The 17,511-nt window shown below is 41.9% G+C and overlaps 1 protein-coding gene across 10 annotated transcripts in view; it reads left to right on the top strand.

Moving 5' to 3' along the window:
• Window positions 1–17,511, top strand: part of agrn (agrin) — a 454,482-nt gene that overhangs the window by 387,096 nt on the left and 49,875 nt on the right. For 6 of the 10 annotated variants that reach the window (XM_038289893.1, XM_038289889.1, XM_038289895.1 and 3 more), the window contains 6 exons: window positions 7,793–7,834; window positions 8,163–8,284; window positions 13,290–13,404; window positions 15,082–15,201; window positions 15,350–15,733; window positions 16,783–16,975. In XM_038289893.1, coding sequence (XP_038145821.1) covers window positions 7,793–7,834; window positions 8,163–8,284; window positions 13,290–13,404; window positions 15,082–15,201; window positions 15,350–15,733; window positions 16,783–16,975 — 976 coding nt within the window. The remainder of the gene's footprint in view (window positions 1–7,792; window positions 7,835–8,162; window positions 8,285–13,289; window positions 13,405–15,081; window positions 15,202–15,349; window positions 15,734–16,782; window positions 16,976–17,511) is intronic. The other 4 variants (XM_038289896.1, XM_038289892.1, XM_038289891.1 and 1 more) reach the window with 1 other exon arrangement.

Here is a 17,511-nt window from a genome sequence, read left to right as displayed (position 1 = left end):
ACACCAAAGCAAGGAAGCTTATCGAAGATAGGAACTTCTTTTGAAACTCCATGTTTATTTTGTCAAGGAAATCACACCTTGGAAGCTTGTAACAAGATCAAAGAGAAAATGAACCAGGAACGTCTTGACTTTTTAAAGTCAAAGGGACTGTGTTTCGGGTGTTTGAGACAAGGTCATATTAGCCAGAACTGTAAGAAGAAGACAGTATGCAATCAGTGCTCACGAAAACACCCAGAAATTCTTCATCAGAATGAAGAACCTAAGAAGGCAACTTCTGTACCCGAACAGGGTAATAGGTCGAAGGAAGAGGTGTCTGTGACTCTAGGTCCCGACAAGAAAGAAGTGTGTGGCTACACTGGGGCCGGAGAAACAGAGTGTCTACTACCTATAGTTCCTGTGAAGGTGAGGTCCCGAAGCAGTGGAAGATCCATAGAGACCTACGCGTTTATGGATCCTGGGAGTACAGCCACGTTCTGTACGGAGGACCTTAGAAAGAAGCTGAATGAGAAGGGAAAGCTAACTCAGATCTCCTTGAGCACAATGTGTCAGAACGAAGCAGAGAAACGAAAGTTGGTCAACAGCTACCTACTTATGGACCTTGAAGTGTGTAGTCTTAATGGAGAGGAGTACTTTTGGCTACCTAAAGTTTTCACACACAACGACATTCCTGTTCAGAGAGAAAACATTCCCAGTCAGCAACATCTACAGAAGTGGTCCTACCTGAATGAGGTACATTTACCATGTATTGATGCAAGTGTAGACCTTTTCATTGGCGCCAATAACTCTAAAGTAATGGAGCCCTGGCATGTAATTAACAGCCAAGAGGAAGGACCCTATGCTGTAAAGACGGTTCTCGGCTGGATGGTGTATGGTCCAGTGACGAATGAAAACCCGCATGTCAGAGTCAAGACAACTCCTTACAGTGTTAACCGAATTGCAGTTGAGGAAGTGGAACAGCTACTTATACAGCAATACAACACAGATTTTCCAGAACGTGTATATGATGATAAAGAGGAAATGTCACAAGAGGATAAGTTGTTCATGAAATCAGTGCAAAGCACAACCAAGTTCAAAGACGGACATTACAGTGTGGGGCTCCCACTGAGAGACAAGGCTGTGAAAATGCCCAACAACCGATGTGTGGCCGAACAGCGAGCTGCTGGCCTTAGAAGAAAATTATCAAGGAACCAAGAGTTTCTTGAGGACTACAAAGGCTTTATGGAAAGTATTCTGGGAAAAGGCTATGCCATGGAAGTTCCTCAAGACCAGCTTGCCCGTGATGACAACAGGGTGTGGTATGTTCCACACCACGGGGTGTACCACCCGAAGAAAAAGAAAATACGAGTTGTTTTTGATTGCAATGCCAGCTTCCAGGATGTCTCACTCAATGGTCAGTTGATGCAGGGACCTGACTTAACCAACACGCTCATTGGTGCCTTAGTGAGGTTTCGAGAAGAACCAATAGCTGTGATGGCGGACATAGAGTCCATGTTTTATCAGGTGAGAGTCCCAGAGACAGACGCCGACCTATTGCGATTTCTGTGGTGGCCGGCTGGTGATCTTAGCACACCTGTAAAGGAGTACAGGATGATGGTCCATCTGTTTGGAGCGACATCTTCCCCTAGCGTTGCATCCTATGTGCTACGAAGAACCGCAGAAGATCGAAGAGATACCGCACCCCCAGAAGCTGTGGAAACAGTTCTACATAATTTCTATGTAGACGACTGTCTTAAATCGGTGGCGACCGAGGAGGAAGCAGTCTTCTTGGTGAAGAATCTTCGAGACCTGTGTGCTGAAGGAGGTTTTACCCTCACCAAGTGGGTTAGCAACAGCAGGAGAGTCTTGTCTTCCATTCCTGAAGAACTTCGAACCACTGAATTAAGAGACCTCGACCTCACACAGGATGCTTTGCCCACCGAACGAGCTCTCGGTGTACAATGGTGTACAGAGGATGATGTGTTCACGTACAGCATCAAGCCACAAGACAAGCCCAAGACAAGAAGAGGTGTTCTTTCTGTCGTAAATTCCACCTATGACCCTCTTGGCTTCCTGGCACCACTGATACTCCCCGCTAAGCTTCTCCTGAGAGACCTGTGTAAAGAAAAGCTAGGATGGGATGAAGAGATAAGTGACTCACAAAAAGAACAGTGGAGTAAGTGGTTGGAAGATCTCAGTCTCCTCTCAGGCTTCAATGTCAGAAGATGTGTCAAACCTCAGGCCTTTGGAACCAGAGTAGTTGCCAGGTTACACCATTTTTCAGATGCGAGTGAGGTCGCCTATGGCACAGCATCTTACCTTGTTCTGATGAATGACCTAGGCAGAATCCATTGTTCCTTGATGATGGGGAAGTCTCGAGTGTCCCCACTCAAGCAGATCACTGTGCCAAGGCTGGAGTTGACTGCAGCGGTGGTTGCAGTCAAGGTGGATAGGATGCTGCAAGCTGAAATGCAGATCCCACTCCAGCAGTCAATCTTTTGGACTGACAGCACAACGGTTCTGAAGTACATCGATAGTGACACAGCCCGTTACAAGACTTTTGTGGCAAATAGAATCACACTTATACGAGAGGCCACTAAACCATCTCAGTGGAGGTACGTCAGAACGTCGCAGAACCCAGCTGATAAAGCAACCAGAGGTATGAAAGCAAAAAAGTTCATGGAAGATAAAGACTGGATAAATGGCCCAGAATTCCTTTCACGGCCAGAAAGTGAATGGCCACAAAGACCTGACAATCTGAATCAGAGCATGCAGAATGACCCAGAGGTGAAAAGTGTCACAGTAAACACCATCACAATGGAAGAAAAGCTTGATTGCATGAACAAGTTAATCGAGTACTATGACAGTTGGAACCGACTGAAAAGGGCGACTGCATGGATTCTGAAATTTAGAGAACTTTTGTTCAATCTGAAAAACAAAAGAAAAGAGTTTCAAAGTGAAATTAGTCAAACAGAAAAGGATCCAGTGAAGCAGAAGTTGCTTGTGCAAAAAAGCATGGAAAGGTACAGGAGTACCATGGAAAAGAAAGCACTTACCTTGGAACAGCTGACAACGGCAGAAGCAGAAATCATCTGGTACAGCCAAGCCCAATGCTTTCCTGAGGAGATTAATGCGCTCTGCAATAGTAAGTCTGTAAAGAAGAGCAGCCAGCTGCATAAACTTGATCCCATGCTGAAAGATGGCATTCTTAGGGTAGGAGGACGGCTAGCTAAATCTGCCATGCCAGTGGACACAAAATATCCTGTGATACTGTCCAAACATTCAAGAGTTGCATTTCTCATCCTGAGTGACATCCATGAGAGGATCGGTCACTGTGGGCGTAACTATATGTTATCGCAGTTAAGAGAGAAGTTTTGGATCCCACAAGCAGTCTCCACCATCAGAAAGCTCATATCCAAATGCACGGTCTGCAGAAGACTACAAGGACGAGTTGGTGAACAGAAAATGGCACCTCTGCCCGAAGATCGTCTTGTACCAGACAAACCACCATTCACTAATGTTGGAATTGATTACTTCGGCCCATTTGAAGTGAAACGGGGCCGGGGAACGGTCAAAAGATATGGTGTGATGTTCACCTGCCTCACCATCAGGGCAGTGCACATTGAGGTGGCTGATAGTCTGGACACAAGTGCCTGTATCAATGTCCTTCGTCGCTTTGTGAGTAGAAGAGGACAGGTCTCCATAATCCGATCCGACAATGGCACCAATTTTGTTGGTGCCGAGAAGGAATTGAGAGAGGCACTGAAAAACCTGAAACAATCAGAGATTGAGAAGACAATGCAAAAGAAAGGCATCAAGTGGATCTTTAATAGTCCCGCAGCTTCACATGAAGGCGGGACTTGGGAACGGCAGATCCGTTCAGTTCGTAGAATTCTTAGTGCCCTTCTCAAGGAACAGACCCTCACCGACGACAGCCTTCAAACACTTCTTTGTGAGGTTGAAAGCATAATAAATGGCCGACCCATAACTAGTGTGTCAGATGATCCATACGATTTAGATCCTCTGACCCCTAACCACCTGTTGTTGATGAAGGTACAGCCTAACCTGCCACCAGGAATCTTCAACCAGGATGATCTATACGCAAGAAAGCGCTGGAGGCAAGTACAGTATCTTGCGGATCTATTCTGGCGCAGATGGACTCTCGAATACCTCCCCCTCCTCCAAGAACGTCAGAAGTGGACGAGACAGAAAAGGAATTTTGAACCTGGAGATGTGGTGCTAGTAGTAGACAGTTCATCTCCACGCAACTCATGGATCATGGGAAGAATAGTTCAAGTCCTACCTGACTCCAGTGGAACTGTACGTCGTGTCAAGTTGCAAACGAAGAACAGCATCCTGGAGAGATCTGTGCATAAGCTATGCTTATTGCAAGAAGCCATATGAAGAGAAAGAAGATAAAAGGACTCTTTTACTTTAAGATTGTTTATTTGTAGTTTATTAATAGTCTTGATTTGATGGCTCTTAGTTTAAGTTAATTATAATTGAGTAATCTTACAATATACCCAATTAGGGGCCGGATATGTAAGAGCCATAAAGCAGAAAAGATAGAATATGCAATAAATAAGTACAGTTCATAGTTGCAGTTTATATTTTCTTTCATTCTTAGTTCATGTCATTGTGTATTTCATAGTTCTAAGAAAACAGTTATTGATATAAAAAATATTTGATGACTGCCCCTTTAAGTGATGTAACTGAGAACGTGCAGGTGCTGTTTTGGCAGAGCTGCATATGGCATGGGAGCATAAAGTTTTCTTACCGTGCGTCTTCTGATTTTGTAACCCTTTTATTTCTAAGTAAAGACATCAAAACTTTAAGAAATTGTCATGTCGTGCGAGTGAAGAAATTACTGTGTCTGCAGCTCTAAGTGGTATTTGGGAAAATGAAGAAAGATTGCCACTACACAAGCGTTCCCAATAAATTCGGGCTCAGCGATTGATCGATCAATGCGCCTGGAGTTTTTTTTTCTCCCCCTATAAGACAGCCTCTGGTGATCCGGCGCTCATTAGTGGCGAAATGACACATCCCTCAACGCCTCAGCTGCCATCTCTAACAATCAAGTTGGATAGCATCTTTCCGATAGCGGCAGAAGAGGAACTAATTATTTATCATTCGACATTTTATTGAGATATCAAACGCTGAGGTCTGACGGTCGTGATCTCTGTGAGTCTCAGATTGGGCGTTCCTCGACCTTAGAGAATAAAAAGCTTTCAGACTGGCAGATTTAAAATCTTTTCTTTTTCACATTTTGTGATATTATAATACATTATATGATTTTTGAGGCTTTAGGTGAACAAAGTATCGAATAGTGGTGAAGTGAAGGGGGAAAAAAAGCTTTTTAAGGCATAAATTAATTTTACAGACTGACATTACTTCTCTTTCCATTGCTTAGAATACGTCAAGATCAGTCAGATTGGATATTAGCCCTCTATGAACATGAGTTTGAAAGTTTTTCCATGGATTCTCAGGGAAATTAAGAAAAAAAGCAATTATGCTTTGGTCTAAGGTCTGTTATTGTACCTACAGTGTTCATTATTATGCAGGAAGTCAACTTTCCCCTTAGTTTTAAGTCTTTTATGGCATCCAGAGCATGTGAGCGGTGAGGAAGAAATATGGAGGAGCGAAAAATGGTTTTCAATTCAAAGGCTGAAGCGAGGATTTCACTAGTCTAGTAAAATAAAAGGAAAATTACATAGGAAACACTGGGCAACAAGAATGGATTGAGGTGTTACGTTCATCGTGCGATAATTTAACAGCATGCTTATTATTTATTAAATTAAATAATAAGACAATACACGTGTATCGATCACATCATTAAATCAAACACCGTGTGTCCCAGGGTCCTGGCATAATTACATGAAGGGAAATATCAGAAAATGCCTTATTCTGAGCGATTTCGCTGGAGCGGCAGGAAAATTAAGGCTAACGCGGAGCCGTTTTTGAGCAGAGCGTCCTGGCTAAACTGTGAGGGGCGGACCGTACGAGCGGCACTCCGTTCACATGCTCTGAAGGCAACTAGCATGTTGTCTTCTGGTGTTGTCTTATAACTAACTCCATCCATTATCCTATCTACTCTGTCTCGGCTGAAGTAAAGTATCCCCACAGTCCGTTTCAATTTGGGTGTTTTCAAAACAAAAAGAAGGCTTTGTTGGGCTACCTTGAACTCAACGCTATTCCTGCCATTTTGAATTGAAGAAGCTTCCTGGATGGGAAGCGAAACGTCTTCAAACTCGTAAACAAAGTCCAGTGGATTGTTTTTATCTTTTTTTTTGGAATGACTATGACCTGGATGACTGAGAATCTTCAGTGGCAGCATCCTCAGTTTTTTATACTTTCACCACCATGCCTTACCATTAGTATAGTGGGTTTACTTATTGTTGATCCACACAGTTTTCTTCTAAAGGTCTCATCTGACCGTAGGTCCTCCTCCTCTGCTCTGGCTCATCCTAACTTCACCTTCTGACTTTTTTTCAACGATTTTCACCAATGAAGCCCAGCTATGGGGACTCTTTAACTAACGGTGATCCCCTGGACAAATCTACCCTCCTAATGATCCGCAGTGTTTCCATACTCCCTCCAACCTTCAGATATTTAAGCAGATCTTTAAACCAGATGAAATCTTTCTTATGTAAAAAAGGTTGTATTGCTTTCCTTCCACTTTAAAATTAGGCACTGCTCTGAGTCGACCCATCGCATAAAATCCCAATAACCTACATAGAAATGTGGGGTTGTATCATTTATGGGAAACTTCTATGGGTGTGAATCCATTTATAAGACTCTGTAGTTTGGATTTATTTGGTCGGATACGGTATTTTTAATAACCAGTGCGGCTCTCCATGTGTTTGGCTTTTTAACAAGCTGTTTTATATGCACATAATAGACAATGTTCATTTATGTTCTGTTATTTGACCCTCAGCTCTACTGCAGAACGGTAAAACTCTTCCATATGCCCGGGAGTTCTGGCAAATCCATTACATTTTACAGTTCACTACAATCTGATAGCTGAATAGCTCCGTCCGCCTTTTATCCCTCTCTCTTTTTTATCTCTCTCCCCCTTCTACATCCTTTATAGAAGCAGGCTGGAAAATCACCCTCTCCGTTTGTCTTCTCTCTGGATTAAACGTCCGATATGACTCTCCGTCCCCCTCGCTTTCTTTACCGTCTTCCTGGCAGCCGAAGCGCAGCCATTTGCTTCTGTTTTATGGCTGCCGTCACGTCTGAATCGATGTGGGCTGCCTGTGAAAGCATTGCAAGAGAAGCAGGGACGCACAACGGGGGGGTCAGCGGCAGCGGCGACCGGTTGTGTGTCCTTTTTCGTGCAGTTTTAACCAGACAGTGTCAGCCGTCGGTCTGGCGGCATTAAGGAGACAATTACGACTATCTCTCATGATAATCATACAAGTGCTCTTCCCCGTTCTCGCCGCCGTTGCTCAGGCAGGGGCAGCGATGATTGATTTGGGCAATTTGTTCTGCTGATTACAAGCGGCATGGAACCACGGCACTGGCACCTCTTGTGCTACTCTTCACCCAACACACACACAAACACCCTCGCCTCTCGGCTTTATTTCAAGCCCCCTTCTCGCCGGCACTAGTATGAAGAAGGCATATAAAAAGTTGATATATGTTAGACAACACAGCACTCCAAGGTTGAGGCTCTCTCTTTATGGAAGAAGGTGCTATTCAGATTGCCTTCAGGCTATTTTCTCCTCAGCATGTCTCTCTACCTGTGTGTGTGTGTGTGTGTGTTCACTGGTTTTTTTATGAATCTGTACGTCTAACCTGCTGTCTTTCTACCCAGCCCTTTATGCCACAGCCAGCTTTTGGGATGATTCTGGATCTGGTAAAACTGGCCCATATTCTCCCCTCTCTCATATTTTCACACTTCATCTTCGCCCCCACCTCCTCACAACTGCCTCCACCACTACCTTAACCTTTAACGGTCAAACTCCAGTCCACCGCCACCCCCTCCCAACCCTGGGCGATCAGCAGCACACTCACTAACCCTACCCGCCCTGTCAAACACACACAAACTCACAATCCATCACTCAACCTGAAACCGGCACTATTCCAGAAACAAGCGGCGCCACGTGAAGGCAGTGGGGAAATGATGACGGTAAAAAAAGGCTTCTGCTATGGCTCTGACGTCACGTTATCTTTTCTTCTTACAGCTACCATGAGGTTCTCGGGTTTACTGCACCTGGAGCAGGTGGATAACCTGGTCTACACCCCTGAGATGCAGGATCCAAAGTCTGAGCTGTTTGGAGAGACGGCCCGCAGCATAGAGAGCGCTGTAAGTGCTACAGCAGCAGTTTGTTGCTGGGAATTCAGTCCAGTTAGCATGTCTGACTTCTTTGGGGGGGGTGTGCACTCCCTTTTTTTTACTCTTTTTAATCATTTGTTTTGGTTAAACTCCTCTGCTGGCATAAGCAGTTTCCCTGAACGTTCCCTATTTATATGTTCTGTTTGCTTTTAGTCCTTAAACCCTCCTAATGTGGATAAAACCAAAGTAGTGAATAACATATGTGTGTTTCAAGCAATCCAAAACAATTTTTCATCATTTCAGCTTCTTTTTTCTCGATTTTTGTCTTTTTGATGCTAAATGAAAATGAAACGGCTCTCCACCCAGGGCATCATAGCATGGGGGAGTAACAAAACTGGTTACAAAATTATAGCAGAAGGCTTCAGCACTTTTAATTAGTAACAGTGACACACAAGATGTGAGTCATTTGCTATCACTGGGTTAACCTTAGAATAATTAAAGTTAGCATCTGTTTTAAAACCTTCTATTGGCTCCCAACTTACAGCCATTTCTATGTATTTATTTAAATCTGCAGTGCGTTTTTAGATCAAAATCTTAAATACTTAGCTAAGTCCTAAAAAAGGGGATTTATAGGGATTTATTAAATCTATATTCCTTTAGTGAAAAAAAAACAAACAAAAACAAAGCAGCTTTTTCATTAACCCCAAAGGCTTTTGCATCATCTTAGAATAAAAAAAGCCTTTAAGCAGCATCACATAGGCCGACATAATTATGTCTATTAAACCTTTTACTGTATGTTTGCAAAGCGAGATTAAGATTTTTAATTTTCCTTTACGTATTTAATATACGTATATCCTGCAATATTTCGGCTGTATTTTACAATTCAATACCAACTACGAGTTTGGCTTCTATTTCAGAGCTTCTGATTATATTAGTTTTAAATATCATATATAAAGTCATTTTTATTAAATAATCTCAAACACATCTAATATATGTTAAATTCTCTAACTGCTTTTGGATTAATTTAGACCAGAGGTCATGGATTGGCCGAGTTTGGTTATATACCAAACTGAACGACTGTTGTTCTCTATTTCAAAAAACACTTTAGATTCTGTGTCATGATTTTATCAAAAGCTCGGACCCACATGCAGAGAAACCAATTCAGAGAGACCAGGGGAAAGGTTTAACAGGTTTATTGAAGAGATAATGCTGAATCAAGTGTTGATGAAACCGGAACTGAAGAGTGAGGGGAAGACAGAGTGTTTTGTTCAGGCTCAGTAGGAAATTTGGTTCTTGAACTTGAAGAGGAGAATTTGGCTACTGACTCACGTTTCCAGAGAAGTTTTTGACTCTTTGATTCCAGTCTGTGTGCGGTAGTTCCAGTGTTTGTCTGATTCGGTGGAGGGCGGACAGGGTTTACCCAGAATGCGGTTGTTTGTAGGTGAACGGAGAAGCTGACTGCCACTCAGATTTCCTGCGATACTTGAACGGGTCGTAGTGGAGATGAATCCCTTGCTCAGTGTGAAGCTCAAACAATCTCTTGAGGGGAAGTGGATTCAAACCTCCAGTTTAAATCCTCAGCTCAGTTTGAAGCTCAGATGATCCTTCCAGGGAGAGACGGTCCGAAACATCCAGTTTGCAGGATGACTTCCTTCCGAGAGGCAAAGACAAAAACAACAAGGTTACGCTCAGGTTGACAAGAACTCAGTTTGACTCAGCAAAACTCAGCTTGGCTAGAGTACCCAAAACTGGCAAACACTCTGGCGTCGAGGTAGTGGCAGTCAGCAGCTTAAGAACACTCCGTTAATGAGGTAACCCTCCGCAGGTGTGTGGGGAGGCGGACCAGAACCAGGCGCCTCCTGGTGGAGGAAGGGAGACAAACACAGAAACACAAACAGACAGACAGGAATCCTGACATTCTGAAATTGAAAAATGCTCTATTTGTTTTTTATTTGCCTTTTTTTATTGAAAAATTTACAGACCTTTACTGGTGGATGATTTTCTTTATTCGGACCCCTGGTAATTTTTCATTGGTTACCCCTGATATAGACTGAACCATATTGGAGTAAAACAAGTTATTTTGTTGATTTTGATTATTGATAATACAGGATCAAATCAAGCTGATGACTTAATTATCTTACACCGTTTACAATCTGTTCGTTATGTCAGACCTTTAAACTAAAACAAAAAACGTATTAACTATGTTTTAATATTTCATTGTTTTGCAGACCTTATTTTAAAGGGTCTGTATTGTTGTGTATTGGGCGGTGAAATAAAGTGCATCATTCATGCCAGGACCTCCACTACTTGCAGATATCATGCTTCATGTTATATTTTTCTTTTGCTACAGGAAAAAAACTAACTTAAGTTGAGTAAACATGCAGTATGAGCTGAATCTCGCACAAAACATTCAAAATGAAGAAAATATATCATCTACCTTGTTTCTAGCAAAAGCTTTTGGGAATGTTCTTGTCAAGAGGCCAAAGCCTCTGAAACAAGATTCAGAGCGTCTCAATGCAATAAAACCCCTCATGGAGCACCAGGCTAATCAAATTCACTCCTTTCTTTCAGTTAGGTATCACTGCACATATTACAGACCTGACACGTCTGAAGCTGCTGAGTAATATTCTGCCACGCTGAGCTGGAGTGGCTTTTCTGCTCAGATATGTGTGATATAAAATAACAATAATGAAAAAAAAGGAAAGCAATGCATTTGTTGATTTCGGTCAAAGAATATACATCAAAGGACATGTCCTGGCTTATATTTGGCTTTTAATAAAAAGGAACATGGGGACAAATCTGTTCCATCAGTCGATCTGTGGAGGAGATTACGTACGGCATTTGAGCTCTGTTTATTAGGACCGAAGTAAGGGGAGAAAACAGAATAAATAAGGCTTTTTTTTGCATCTTAGTTTATTTTTAACATTCATTTGTTTGTATTTACCTCATTCCAGATATCCCTTTATTGTATTCGCTGCGTTAATTAAGAAAATATTTGGCAATTATTGCATGGAGAGATGCTCTTCAAGTTTAATAAGACCCCTACTGGAAGAAGAAATCTATTGTTTCTCTCTCCGCAGAATCATGCAGTTGCTCGCCAAACAAATGTACAAAACACCCAAAAGCGGTTTTCCATGCCAGATTAATTAGGCTTTCTCTGCAGTTTGAAAACCCAAGCCTTAATTTGGATACAAGTCTCATAAGGTTAGATGGATATGATGGCATACGCTGTGCGTAAGTGAGGCAAAAATCTACAATAATCACAGCCTGCCACCCCACCCCCCACCGCTGACTTTCTCCACTGTCCGTCTTCTCTGCGGATCTCAGGCCAAATGTCTCTGTTGACAATCCAGTAACCCTGAAATGGAAAGCTGTACCCGTGTCTGTGTACACTGTACACATGTACCAGCTGTTAAATCAGTGTCAGCAGCGCCCACTGGAACCTAATCTGTTACCTCACAGTGATTTGTGTGTGCGCTTGTTAGCGGCCTCAGCCTCTTGAATCCTGGTGTGCCTCTTTACATCCTCTACATCTTTACTACACTTATACAAATGGACTTAACGTGGGAATAAGGCACACAAAGTCATAAAGTGGGTTCTTCACATGAAAAGAGTCAAGCTGCGGTGCATCATTTAAAAACACGAGAATCTGCTTTTTTAAAGATAAAGGAAAAACATTTGCAAGATGGGCAGGAATGAGCAGCCCGCTGAGGAGAGTCTGTGCCTAGTGACTTTCCATCGCTAATCCAGCTTTGGAGGGTTTAGCCTTCTAATTTGCTGTCACACCTTCACAAATCTGAGGAGTTAAGAAGTATTGCAGGGAAAATACTCCAGTAGACTGAATTCTCAAGCTAAAAAAAAAATAAAAAAAATGGACCTAATCTTCAGTGTTGGTGGACTGGACTGCCAGTCGCAGCACAGGGTCAAACCGAACAGCAGTGTGCAAAGAAGATCTTCAGAGTTTATTGTTGTGATGTCTGTGATGCTAAATAGTATTTAACAGGAATTGGATTCATAACCTTATCTAATAACTTAGGTCTAAAACATATTCCTATAGGTGTATAGTGATTATTATGTATAAAAGTATCCATACTATTTATTTATTGTTTTAAAATAAATATATTTCAGCAGAAATTTAGAGTAAGATCTAAATATATATATTTGTCCTGCATAGTTTTTTAGGTGATGATTCTACAAGTTATTTAGATTTTTAGCAGACTATCAAAAATAAAACAAGCAGTTTGTCTGCAGTCAAGCTGGTTTATACCTAGTTAGCAAGCTTATCGTAGTAAAAGGGAAGTTCACCATATCCTTTATCTTCTTCATTTCCAAACCAGTACATCTTAGCTAACTCTTGTTTATGAGAGGTTTAAATTACGCGTTAATTATGCATTTGTGTGTGGTATCCACGCAGCTTGATTTTCTTCTCCATCCTCTAACGAATATATGTAACTTTGTGGACAGCTCCACGTGTAAAAACCTGATGGAGGAGCAAAGAAACACTACTGCGAGATGTTTGCAGATTTTAGAATCTAGAACCATTTATTAATAAGTCTCATAAATATCACTATGAGCCACAGATTGTGAAAAACTCTTCTGTGTCTCATTCCTGATTTTAACAGCATAGTATTGATAGCTTTATACTTGTGTAATTAATTAAATATTTGTGGCTAAAAGAGCTATTGTAAGCTATCAAAAGTTAGCTTTAAATGAGCCTTTCTTCCTCTTTCAGTTGTATTGTCTGTTAAAATGTAAACACACCAATCAGGCACAACCAATCAGAATTTCAGGGTAGCTTGGCATTTATCTTTGGTGTTCCTGGAAACCGGCTCCTAAAATGAATGTCACCTCAGCCAGCTAAATGTCAATTTTTGCTCCCACACCCAATGGCTTTCTTTCCTGCAAACCAATTTGCGAGGCAGTCATTCCTCCTTTTAAGATAGTGTACAGTTTTGTAGAATTAAAGTGTGGATCTCATTACAGGCTTCATTTATCATCTTTTGTCTCTGTCTGTGTCTCGTTTTCTGTCTTGCAGCTCAATGAAATGTTCAGGAAGTCACAGGTGCACAAAGAATTCATGGGAGTTCGAGTCCGTCAGCTGGCACAAAACGACTCCATCCTGGCCTACGTGGAGGTCCATTTCAGGCCAGGTGAGAAGTGTTCGTTCATGTTCAGAAAGAAAATCATTACTGCCAGAAAAGAAAATGAGAACATTAGAAATATACATCCTGTATTTTACAACATTTTCTATTAAATCCTCATGCAACAGTTCAGTCTAACCTGAAATGATAAGGAGTCTGTAAATAGAAACAACTGATATTAGGAAAACATATTACAGTCAAACCGCTGTCCTGTAGGGAAGTAAACCTGAACCATATTTCTGTGTAAAATGGTGAATGCTGATATGTTTACAGTAGATTTACCTTGTAATTGTTTATGAAAGCTTGCTATTCTAAATAATCCAGCAGGCTTTATGTGTTTCCTTACAGGTTAACGGGCTGATCTCTTTAACAACATGTCATATGCTAAATATAACTAAAAATAAATAAATGACTGAAATGTTAGAACTGTAAATATACAGTCATATGTTCATATCACTCTTTTTATGTGTGTTGTTACTGTTTTCAAGGCTGCACTTTAAAAAGAGAGAGAGCTTTTCTTAATGAAATTTCATTTTGTTTACACAAAATGATAAAATAAATCTATGTCTAACTCTAAAATATATTAATGGCCATGTGAAATCTGCAAAAATAAACTTGTACTCCTCAGACTGAATGAGCATTACGCCCACCCCATCAAAAGCCCTTTTTTTTTTTGGTCTGCAGTTATGGAGTGAATTTTGGTCCAAATTTTAAGCTGTTTTCTTTACTTTTTTTAATCTTTTAGAACGAAGGATAATATTATTAAGAATAGCAAAGTACACCCAAATATTATCCTCCCTCAGCGTTCAAACTCAGCCCTGATTGCTGGTCCCTGTCGAAGGCAGAACTTGTCCTTACGTTTAGAAAGCAAATATTAACGTGACTGATTGATTTTACTGTCATTCAAAACAACTGGCTGATTAAATATGAGAATGGTCCGGTGGAGTTTATGGACCAGAACCCCAGCTCTTACCTGGCGCTTTTATTTTAGCAGAATTATTCCTTCAGAAAAATGTTTAATAAAAAATATTTTTTTTTCTTTAAAAAAGTAAAAGAGCCTTTGAGAGAGCCTCTGATAATAGTAGGCGCATTAGCATTAGTGTTCTTACATCTTAATTGTTAAATTATAAGCCTTGCTTTACCTGTTTTAATAGCTGTTACCACTATAACAAACCTATTGTTCAAATAACTGGAGCATCCTTGCCTAATTAAAGGAAAGTTGGTATTTAAAATCCATATAAAATACATTTCTCAAGTCTGCTGAAGATATAATGTCTCAGAAAGCGTAGTAGATGCACCATAACTGCGGCTTTAAACTACCATCAGTAGCCAACAGGAGCGGGTCCCTGTCCTCCATCCTTCTTTCTTATTTTCCTTTGTTTTATGATCAACATTTAGCGTCCTTCATACCCTTCACTTGGGGCAGCGGATGCTGTTATACGGCGCTCCTCCATGGCTTGTAAAACAAACATCTGCGGCGAGTATTATGAAAGCGATTCATCTGGAAAAAAAAGCCGGACAAGCGGCGGTTGGAGGACAAGTGGTCCGCAGGGACCCTCCACCTGCCACGCACAAGGCTGTTTGATATATTCATTGTACCATTAAAGGAGCTTGCATCCTGCGTTTTGCTTTGCAGGGATCCTCAGAGGCCTTGTCCTGAATGCTTGTACCTCTTCTTAATCACAGATACGAGATACAACGTGAAGGACATCAAGGGAGCGCTGCTGAAACAGTTAAAGGCTTCCAAAGACACCAGCCTCTCTGTGAAGAAGCCCACGGCAGAGAATATTCACTTCACTAATTATGGTAATGTGATGTGGACTTAACAGCAAAGTGTGAGGATTTAGAAAGTGAAAGAGGGTATTACTGTAACTTATTCATAAGGAAGCTTATTGAAGGTTTTCTTAAACTCAAAATATTAAGAACCTAAAGCTAAACGTTTTTTTCTCTGCAGGTTTATCCACCATCCCATTGTTTACCACCACCACCACCACCACAGCTGCAGTCACCACCGCCGCCCCCATCACCACATCCAGAGCTCCTGCTACATCCCCCTACTTCACACGCCGCCCAGAAGGAATCACCCGCAGGTTCCCCGGCGGCAGGCGTACCACCACCACAGCGCCGCCGGTCATCAGAACCTCCACTACCACCTCAGCACATCACCCCACAACCACTCAGCCGCCCGCCAACACCACACCAAGAAAGGGGACTACACCCAAGACCCTAAAGCCCTGCGACTCCCACCCGTGTCTCCATGGTGGCACCTGCGAGGACGACGGCGACGAATTCCGCTGCCAGTGCCTCGCTGGACGAGGAGGGGCGGTGTGTGAGAAAGGTTTGTCCATCCTAGTTTTTCCTTTGCCCATCCTGGATTTTTTTGTTTGTTTGTTTTAAGCCACAATACAGCAAAAAATAAATAAATAAAGGCAAAAATTCATCGAGATTTTGCAGCAGCTAAGAAGTTCGAAAATGCTTTGGTTGCCAATGTGCAATCTTTCAGTTTCAGTTCTATGAGGTGACTGCAGGGTGACACCTAAAGCAGCGGTGGGAGTGATGACTTCCATTTAGAGCCGGATTATGGAAATGAAATGTTAAGTGGCCACAGATGTGGATTTATTGGGCCATTTAAAGCTTAACGAATTAACAGCACTCAGAGCACAGAACACAACATCTCGTTTATGCTTTTATTTCATGCGTCGAGGTTTTAAATCAAGTTTGAAATAAAAAAGTGAGTCAGAAGCAGGCTGTTCCTCTGCATTGTGTGCTTCAGCCTCATCATTGATTCAGACAGGTTCCCATCCCAGACATGCAGCCACTGAGCTGCTCGCCAAGGGCAACACCAAATCCAGGCAGCACCACAGAGAAAAAGCAAAAATCAACAGAAAAAAACTTATTGAAAAACTCTTTTTTTATTCCTTCCCTCTTACCCTGCTTTGGGATTTCGGGCTAGCAAGCAGCGACCTCGCACAGCTGCATCTTCAGATAATTGACACTAATTGCTTTGATGGGGATTAGATGATGAGAATTACTCGGTGCCTTTGAGTTAAAGTGGCTAACTGAAATCACAAACACCCACCAAACTGCACACGCAGCCTCCACCGGATCAATCCAGCCGTTAGAAGACAAGGAGCTCATCAGATGCTGCGCTCGTCACAGAGACTGATGAGACGGACATGAGAGGAAAGGAAGCTAAAAACAGAGTTTATTTAAATGTATGTGTGCATGAAAAAAAATGTGGAAATGTGTTGAAATAAACTAATAAAGAGGTGGTGATTTATCATGGCCACTTAGGCTTAATTATGCTCATTTGGCTCCTGGTTGACAACGCTAAATCATATCACAAAGTAATGACAGGACTGACTTGTTACCGCCGTTTCCCCGCAGTGATCAAGTACTTCATCCCGTCGTTTGGAGGCCAGTCCTACTTGGCCTTCCCGACGATGAGCGCATACCACACGGCCCGGATCGCCATGGAGTTCAGAGCGTCCGAAATGAACGGCCTGCTGCTCTACAACGGCCAGATGAGGAAGAAGGACTTCATCTCTCTGGCTCTGGTCAACGGCAGAGTGGAGCTCAAGTGAGTGGCGTCTAATTCCGCTTATCGATCCTGGGTTTCTTCCTCCCTGATCCATCTCTTATCACAAAGACACGATGAAACATTAATGATCCCCGTGAGGGAACAGGGTCATTGCAGCAGCAGCTGGGAGACGACGTAAATAAGAGCAAAACAGAGAGGGCTGAGGATAATGAGGCAAATAATTACAGCGAGTAAACATGTAGGAAACAGCAGAGCCAGGAAATAAATAAAAATAAGGAGACTTCTGGGCTATTTGTAGGTTGAACTCATATATTTAGATACTAATCTGAGCAATCTGAACACATGAAGGCATTAATGTTCAGAATATACTCACAGATTATTAGTTCACATGGGTTTTAATCACACAAAGTAGAGCATTATTGTGTTTACAATCAGTTTTAATGACTCTGTGCCTTACCTGCATCTAATATAGGGACAATATAATTAAGCTGGAATGCCTGCAGAGAAAAAATGTTTACTTTTTTGGAGATTTCACAAAAATCTGGAAATAGAAAATTGCCTTATAGGTACAGGAA

Source organism: Cyprinodon tularosa, unplaced genomic scaffold (genome assembly GCF_016077235.1).
Source record: "Cyprinodon tularosa strain WSP-4 unplaced genomic scaffold, ASM1607723v1 ctg273, whole genome shotgun sequence".
Lineage (NCBI taxonomy): Eukaryota > Metazoa > Chordata > Actinopteri > Cyprinodontiformes > Cyprinodontidae > Cyprinodon > Cyprinodon tularosa.
This window is presented reverse-complemented; position numbering and strand designations above follow the sequence as displayed.